At 56.9% G+C, this 8,822-nt stretch overlaps 1 protein-coding gene across 3 annotated transcripts in view; it reads right to left on the bottom strand.

Annotated features, from left to right (window-relative positions):
- Nucleotides 1-8,822, bottom strand: part of RAC2 (ras-related C3 botulinum toxin substrate 2 (rho family, small GTP binding protein Rac2)) — a 23,428-nt gene that overhangs the window by 7,447 nt on the left and 7,159 nt on the right. For all 3 annotated transcript variants that reach the window (XR_001005979.1, XM_011978915.1, XM_011978916.1), the window contains exons 3-6: nt 4,333-4,450; nt 3,480-3,542; nt 2,785-2,944; nt 553-685 (exon numbers count right to left, since the gene is read on the bottom strand). Coding sequence is in view for 2 of the 3 variants with exons in the window: in XM_011978915.1 (XP_011834305.1) it covers nt 555-685; nt 2,785-2,944; nt 3,480-3,542; nt 4,333-4,450 (472 nt within the window). In the remaining variant the exon portion in view is untranslated. The remainder of the gene's footprint in view (nt 1-552; nt 686-2,784; nt 2,945-3,479; nt 3,543-4,332; nt 4,451-8,822) is intronic.

Genomic DNA, 8,822 nt, shown 5'->3' with positions numbered 1-8,822 from the left:
GTTCCCACCTCCAAGCCTTTGCTCAAGGTTTGACTCGCAACAGGACTGCCGATGCTCTCTCCCCACCTCACCAGTCCTCTCTGTCCTTCTGGTCCCACACCTCCAGGAGGCCTTGTGGGCTGCCTCCAACTCATACGCACCCCACCATCTGCCCCCTAGGTCTCATAGCTCAGTCTCTCCCACCTCCACCCACATATGTGGGTGCATCTCCCTGGCTCAACTGGGCTCTCCTAGGGCCAGGGACCAAGGCATCTTTTCCATCACCTCCTGCAGGAACGGGCAGAGTGGGGGCTCCGTGACACCCACTCCCTGGCCCGGGACTAGGGGGTTACCAGGCATTCATTCCTACCTTGGGCCTTGCCTCTGGAAGATGAGCTCCGGCGAGTGAGACTGGCCCAGACAAATAACAAGTAGGCTGGGGAAACTGAGGCTACCTCCATACCCACCTTCTTTCTGTCCTGGCCTAAATGCCACTCACAGTGAACCAAAAGGCCACTGCTCAGCCAGGGCCTGCTATGCGTGGGAGTTGGGCACTAGACGGGGGACTCTTACCCCTAGAGAAGGCTGCAGGCGCGCTTCTGCTGCCGCGTGGGCTGAGGGCACAGCACGGCCCGGATGGCTTCGTCGAACACGGTTTTCAGGCCTCTCTGGGTGAGGGCTGAGCACTCCAGATATTTCACCGAGTCTGGTTGGGGAGATGGACAGGAGAGCCAAGGCTTAAGACGGAGGGACTCTAGGCCAACATGCCTCCTACACCATACACCCCCTCCCACGCCACACACCCCTCCCACGCCACACACCCCTCCCACGCCACACACCCCTCCCACGCCACACACCCCTCCCACGCCACACACCCCTCCCACGCCGTACACCCCTCCCACGCCGTACACCCCTCCCACGCCGTACACCCCTCCCACGCCGTACACCCCTCCCACGCCGTACACCCCTGGGTGGCTTTAAACCAGCAACATGTCCCCCAGAGCCTGTTTCCCCTCTGTAAGTGGAGGTGACAAGAACCCTTTGTCGTAGCTGCTGTGAGGATGAAGTGGCATCTAGGAAGTGCTCAGTCCACGTCAGCTGTGATTATCAGCTGGGCTCAGGGCCGCCCCCAAAACTTGTCATCCCAGGGCTGGGGAGCCCAGGTGGGCAGAGGCAGTTGCTGCCTCCCTTACTAGCCCTGCCAGTACCCCCGGGACTCCCCCTAGGCCTGAGCTGGTCGAGGCACAGTCACCATCACTGCCCCTGCCCCAGCTCCACGCAGGGTCAACCAGGGGAGATGGGCTAGAGGCTAAGGCAAGAGCTCTGGGTCACCACCTTATAGAGGAGAGAGGGCCTTTGGGGATTGTCCAGGTCAGCTTATGTGAAGAGGGAGACTGAGGCCCAGAGAGGGGCAGCCACTAACCCAAGGTCACACAGCCAATCAGTGTCAGAGCCAGGACCGGAATCCAGGCCTTCAGCGCCCTCCGCATGATCCCAAAGCGTGTGCTTTACAAAGGAGGGGTCAGTGACAGCCAGGCCGCCGGCTGGAGAACTGCACCCTGAATAGAAGGAGTCCAGGACCAGAGGTTCGAGGGTGCTGGTTGGTCAGAAAGAGAAGGCAGGGATGAATCCCTGATATTTAAAAGGAGAGACGAGCAGGCTGGGGAGCTGTGGCCCCCGGACAAGGGAAGGGAGCTAGTGTGTGAGCCATAGTCCGAGGCCCCTGAAGAAGATGGCCGTGTCACCACACTAGTCACAAGAGGAGGGAGGTGGTGGCTGCGGTTTCCCTTCCTGTGAAGAGATGTGAGTCTCCAGGGCCCTCCCAGTTCCGGCAGGGGGAGGAGGGGCGGGGCTGGGGCAGTGGGGCGGGAGGAGATCTAGCGGGTTCAATTTGGGGGCCAACCCCTGGGCCTGCAGAGTCCTGTGGTGAGGCAGAGGGCACAGCCCATCGTGACCAAATCCAGCTGGCGGTCTTGGGCTTCTGGGCAAGGATCCCTGAGCTACAGACACATTGGGACCTACCAGGGACAGGGACAGGAACAGAGCCAGCAGGCCTGGGTACCATGCATGAAGCCAGACCCATGGTCATCACCTCCCTGATGCAGGCAGCCCTGAGCCACTACAAAGAAGTACCCCCCAGCAGTGAGCCAACAATTTGCTGTCCTTCCTTCAAATCTGGCTAGGCCACCTACTAGCTGGGTGACCTCGAGAAGTGACTATATTTCTCCAGCCCAGGGATTTGGAGGCAAAGAGGAGTTGAGCTGAGAAACCAAAGGGAGTGGGGAAAGGGAGGAGAGAAGGTGGTGGATGGAAATGTGTCACCCTTCAGATCTAATACGGAGCCACCTCCTACAGGAAGCCTTCCCAGAACACCCGAGTTTGACTTGTCGCTTGTCCTCCAAGCAACCACAGCACTCCTACTCAATCTCTGCTTCTGCCTGCTCAAGGCATACCTCCTTATTTTCAGTATCTATTAATAGATACTACTAACACTACTAGGACGACTACTAGCTAACACAGAGTGCTTCCCACACACAGGTGCCGCCCTGGGAGCTCCACCTGGAATAACTCACTGAATTCCCCCAACCACCCCAGGAGGCAGGACCTATCACTATCCCATGCTTTTCTGATAAGGAAACACAGGCAGAGACAGGCTACGTGACTCGCCCAAGATCACACAGCAAGTGCACAGCACAGCTAAGTTCGAACTGCACAGCCTGGCCCTGCAGCCCATGTTTACACACCACGAGGCCAAGTCAGGGCTCCCCTGCAGCCAGTTCCCCTCTCTGAGTCTGAGGCCCGTACCAATCTCCTTGGCCAGTGCCAGGCCCTGCGGGTAGGTGATGGGAGCCAGCTTCTTCTCCTTCAGTTTCTCGATGGTGTCCTTGTCGTCCCGCAGGTCCAGCTTGGTGCCCACCAGGATGATGGGTGTGCTGGGGCAGTGGTGCCGCACTTCTGGGAACCACTGGGCAGGTGGGTGGGGGGACACAAGGTTGTATGGGTCAAGAGCGGGCACGAGGCTGTGCAGGGATCAGAGGGAGTAAAAGGGTGTAGGGAAAGGAGGGGCACCAAGTTGCTAGAAGATCAGACGTGGGCATGAGGGTGAGGAGAGACGTGAGGTGGCACAGGGAAGGGAGGCCACGAGGTTGTACAGGAAGGAGGGGGCGCATGATTGTAGAAAAGGAGGAGGCGAGGTTTTATGCAGACATAAGAAGCAAACATGAGGTTATGTGACAATCGGAGGCGAACATGAGGTTGTGTAGGGAGGAGGAGGACGCAGCCACGGAAAGTGGGGGTATAGCTAACTATCGCTGCACCCCCACCCCAGACCCTCCAAATATTACCCCCTCAGTCCCCCTGCCAGCCCTGGTTGGCACTGGGGACCCTCTCTGTATGCGGCCTCTGCTGCCCCAGGGACCAGTCTAGAGTCACCAGTTCCTCCCTCTGTCCCTCAGGGTTACCTGCCCCAGAGCCCCCAAGGCCCACCCTGTCCAACTCACCTTGGCGCGGACGTTCTCATAGGAGGCTGGGCTGACGAGGGAGAAGCAGATGAGGAAGACGTCCTGGGGACAGAGCAAGCGAGGGTTGCCAGTGAGGAGGGCCCAGAGGTGTCCCACCATGGCAGTCACTGAGAGGTGGAGCTTGGGGCTCCCTGAGGGTGGAGCAGCCCAGGGGACGCTGGGGACTTAGGATCTGGGCAGAGCAGAGATACCCTTCTTGCCTTTACCACGAGGCTGCTGTTTGTTGGGATGCTTACTAAAGGTCAGGGCCTCTGCAAAGTGATTATCCTCACATGTCACCCTGCAGCAAGCACTGCTGCTAGCCCCATTCCTCTGATGGGGAAAGTGAGGCTTCCAGAGGTTAAAGAGTTTGCCAGCGTGCACTCTGGTGAGGGGCGGATCTGGGATTCCGGAGTCCATACTCCAATCCATATACCATCCGCATCTGCAGGCCTTAGCCGCCTCCCTGCACACCCTGGAGGAAGAGCGAGGACCCAGCAGCCACCTGCAGGCATCCTCCACCTCTCCCCTCCCCCAGCACTCCCAGGGCTCACCAACCTGGGGCCCTGTGCAGACTCCACCTGCCCCACCACTGGAAACAGGGGGTGCCAGAGCCCAGCAGGCAGTGGGGTGGGAAAACAGGCACATTGAGGACCGGGAACCAACGCAGGGCTGGGGGAGTGCGGGAGGAGGCCCTGCTCTGCCTGGGACATGGAAGGCAGGCAGACTCCCTGAGCTGGGCCTTCAGGGGAGAGGAAGGGTTTCCCAGGCTGAGCTGACTGGAAGGGCATTCCAAGCAGAGGGAACAGAGACAGCAAAGGTCAGGACCGCAAGGCGCGGGGGAGCAGCGCACCGTCTGTGGGTAGGAGAGTGGCCGGAGACGGTCGTAGTCCTCCTGCCCAGCAGTGTCCCACAGCCCCAGGTTCACCGGCTTGCTGTCCACCATCACATTGGCTGAATAGTTGTCAAACCTGTGGGGAGCAGTCAAGGCAGAGGTCAGGTCAGTCTCAAACCCCAGAACCTGGGGACTGTGGTCCAGCTCCGTGGCATTCCTCGGAGGCTGAGACCCAGAGACACTTTGCAACTGGCCCAAAGTCACACAGCATTTGCAATTAGGTTTCTTTATCTGTTTCGTGACTGATTCATTATATTTTTTTAAAATGTAATACAAGTAAACAAGAAGAAATGAAGATTCTCTCTGAATCATTTTCCTACCCTTACCTGTCCTTTGGAAAGGTAATTGAGGCTGTGTAAATTTTCCTCCAAGTCTTGATGCGAATAAACTTAACTCACTCCCTATGCTGTCACTCAATGTTTATTTTTTGGTTTTGGTTTTGGTTTTTGTTTTTTGAAATAGAGTCTCATTCTGTCGCCCAGGCTGGAGTGCAGTGGCGCCATCTCAGCTCACTGCAACCTCTGCTCCCTGGGTTCAAGTGATTCTCCTGCCTCAGCCTCCCGAGTAGCTGAGATTACAGGCATGCACCACCATGCCCAGCTAATTTTTGTATTTTTAATAGAAACAGGATTTCACCATGTTGACCAGGCTGGTCTTGAACTCCTGAACTTAAGTGATCTGCCCACCTCAGCCTCTCAAAGTGCTGGGATTACAGGCGTGAGCCACCGTGCCCAGCTTCAATATTTGTTGAATGAATGTTCATCCCCACTCAGGCTGGGTCCCCCCAGAAGCAAACCCTGAGAGAAGGAGATGGTATGAGGGGTTTATTTGGGAAGTGACCCCAGGACGCCGCAGAAGGGGAGTCGGGAGGAATAAAGGAGGGGACAGCAGCTGGCACAGGGCAGGTGGTTGAGCTGTCATGGCTGTGGACCACTGCTGCTCAGTCCTGCTGGGGCCTCCTGGGAGATAGAATGGACTGTGCTCAGGGCGTCCCCAGAGGAGGCAGGAAGCTAGGGTGCTGTCATTCATCTCCCACCTTCCAGGGAAAGAGGGCTGCTTCTGGGGCCTTTCAGCCCACCCCAGAGTGTGTGTGAAAGCTGTCAGTCATGGGCCATGGGAAGGGCCACGGCACATGGTAGAAAGACATGCGCTGCAGAGGAGATAGCGTGGGGCACTGACCTTGACTCCCAGCGTCTCCTGCCAGACCTAGAGAGCCCTGCAGGGCCATCGAACGAGCCTCCAGATGCATTTACTGGGCACCTACTATGCATCGGGTGCAGAGCCAGCACTGGGGCCACCAAGGAGTACAAGCCTGATCCTGCCCCCACAGCTGGCAGGAGGCCAGACATGGGGTGAGGGGCCTGATAAACATCAGAGACAGGGAAACCCAAAGAATGCTGGGAGGGCCATCCCAGGGCTCCAAGCTCGGGGTAGGGGAGGTTCACAAGCCAGTTCTTGCTACACACATCCCCGCAAGGAAGGTGCTGGCTACCCACGCTGTGGAAAACTGGGCTCAGAGAGATGCAGTGACTAGCCCAAGGCCACACAGCCAGTGAGTAAGAAACCAGAAACCAGTGACCACGACCAGCGCTCACTGCCCCAGGCCACAGTTGTGCCTCCAGGAATGCCCTCACCACCTGCCCCTGAGGGCTAGCGAATCACTCTCACTTTTCCTGCTGTGGTCACTCACACAGGCCCTGTGCCTCGTCTCCTGACCTGGTCCACTGAGACCTCTGGCTCCTCTGACTTCTCCTACTCCTCCCCTCGCACACCAGCCAAGCCGTTTCCCAGGAAAGGCTCACTCCGCCCACCTCCCTGTGCTGGTCCACACGAAGTCCCTGCCCAGAACGTCCTTCCCACCTCAGCTGTCCATATGTTCTCACCAACCTGGCCTCCGGCCCCCACACCCTCCAGGCTGCCCACCCCTCCAAGCCTTTGCTCCTGTCTATACCTCCCTCTGGAATATGCTTCCACCCCCATTTCACTCCCACCTTCTATTCATGCTTCAAAACCCTGCCCAGTGAAGTCCTCCTCTCTGGCGAAGCTTCGTCGTCCTCCACCTGTAAAGAGCTCATGGTTCCCTCTCTTGGGTGACTACTCTGCCTTGACCATAAGCAGGCATTTGGTGAGTCTCCGCCCCTCCAAGGGCTGTGGGCTCTGTGTGGGCCAGGTCGATGCCTGCTTATTCTCCACAGTCTCAGGCCTGGCACCCAGTGAATGCAGGTGGAAGGGAATTAAACCAAAGTGAACTGAAACCCTTCAGATGCCACCTCCTCCAGGAAGTCCTCAGAGAATGCTACTCAATGTTAAGCTGCAGAAGCGCTAACACTTCAGAGTAACACCAAAGACACCTCTCCTGAGAGGAGTCCCCCACACCCCCAAAAAGCGGGTAGCCCAGCCTTTTTAATACACTTTTCCTGTCCAGCCCTGGACAGAATTTCTGGTTACCTCTCAGTTCCTCAAATGGCCCTGTTCCCGCCTGTCTGGAAAGTGCTTGCAAATAGTGGTCCCTGGCTTCCCACTCTCTTTCCTCTCTCCCTTCTCTTCCTCCCCACTGCCAGGTTGGCTGACTTTTCCTTATCCCTCCAGTCCCTGCTCAATGTCGCCTCTTCCAAAAAGCCTTTCCTGACCTCCAGCCACATCAGAGCTACCACCCCACCTAAACCAGCACTCCTTGGGGAACTCAGCATCCCAAGTGGCAAGCACTAGGCCTGACTTGTTTGTCGCTGCACCCTGGGGCTGGCCCGGGGTCTGGTGCACAGCAGGTGCTGGTGTGCACCTACTCTGGGTACCACCTACACTGCTGTGGGATTTCAGGAAGAAGGCGCTGTCCAGGGAGACACAGCGGGGCATGATGGGAAGAGCAGTGTCTGTGTTATTTTTCCAGTTTTGACCAGAAACACACCTTTGGGAAATGCTTGGACACTCTCTCCTCTAAGGTCCAGCCAAAATGCTAGTGCCAAGAAGCCCCCCAGGATTCCTCAAACCAAAGGCACCTGTCTCCTCTGGGTCATCCCTGGAATCTCAGGGCCACAGTGATGGGGAAAGAGCTGGGACCTTGAGAAGCACCAGCCACCTTCTCTGAGGCCAGCCAGGGGGCTGAGGGTCTTTGCATGTTAGGTCTTGAAGTCTCATGTGATCCAGGACAAAAGGATCTTAAGTTACTCCCATTAGACAGATGAGGAAACTGAGACCTGAAGAGGTCAAGGACCTTTCTTGTTGCAGGGGAACAAAGAGTTCCTTGCGAAGCCAGGACATCCTGGCTGGGTGACCCTGGGTGAGTGACCTAACTTCTCTGAGCCTCAATCTCTTCAATGTGGAGGGGAAAATACCTATTTCTTGGGGCCATTAGGAGAATCCAAAAAAACAGAGGATGTTCAAGCCACGCCACTGGGAGATGCTGAGAAGCTGAGCAGTCTCATTTTCCATGTCCCCAAATGCCCCTGCCACAGAGCCCCTCCCCAGAGGGCCAGAGGGACAGCTGCAGGGATGTGTCAATGGTGTGACACTCCTGAGGGTCCCCCTTACTTAAGAGACCCACAGGCAGCTGGGACCAGAGAGGAACCTTATGCACAGACCACCATGGCCAACCCTCACCCCATTTTCCGGATGAAAAATTGAGGCTCACAGAGAGGAAGGGACTTGCCCAAGATCTCCCAGCCAGTGAGTGGCAGAGCAAGGCTAGATCCTGTTACCCAATTCAGAAAAGCCCACATGGTAAGCGTCGCTGCTATTTCATGGCTGGAAACGGAGTTGGAGACAGCAGGGACCATGTTTTCATCCAGAGCCTGTAGAACTCGGAGGCCTGGCCCTGGACTGGAGTGGAGGAGGGGAATGGGGCAGGCGGAAGGGGCCCCAGCACCCGGGTGCCACCTGACCACCACCAAAGCCCACCCTCAGGGAGGAAAGATGGTGCATTCAAGGAACCCAGAGACCACAGGACACACACGGCTAGTGACTTGGGGGTGAGAAAGGATTGATGTCAGAGGGGCATGGAGCATCAGGTCTTTGTTCTCAGGGCAATGGGGATCCACCAAGGGGCCAAACCAGGCAGAAGTGATGAGATCAGATTTGCATTTAGAAAAGGTCCTGGCCGGGCACGGTAGCTCACACCTGTAATCCCAGCACTTTGGGAGGCTGAGGCAGGTGGATCACAAGGTCAAGAAATCGAGACCATCCTGGCCAACATGGTGAAACCCCGTCTCTACTGAAAACACAAAAATTAGCTGGGCGTGGTGGCGCACGCCTGTAGTCCCAGCTACTTGGGAGGCTGAGGCAGGAGAATCGCTTGAACCCAGGAGGCAGAGGTTGCAGTGAGCTGAGATGGCAGCACTGCAATCCAGCCTGGTGACACAGCGAGACTCCATCAAAAAAGAAAGGTAAAGAAAGAAAGGTAAAGAAAGGTAGAAAGAAAGGTAGAAAGAAAGAAAGGTAGAAAGGAAGAAAGG

Source organism: Mandrillus leucophaeus, unplaced genomic scaffold, assembly GCF_000951045.1.
Source record: "Mandrillus leucophaeus isolate KB7577 unplaced genomic scaffold, Mleu.le_1.0 Scaffold2, whole genome shotgun sequence".
In the NCBI taxonomy this organism is placed as follows: domain Eukaryota; kingdom Metazoa; phylum Chordata; class Mammalia; order Primates; family Cercopithecidae; genus Mandrillus; species Mandrillus leucophaeus.
Note: the sequence above shows the minus strand (reverse complement) of the source record. Positions and strands in the feature narration are given on the sequence as shown.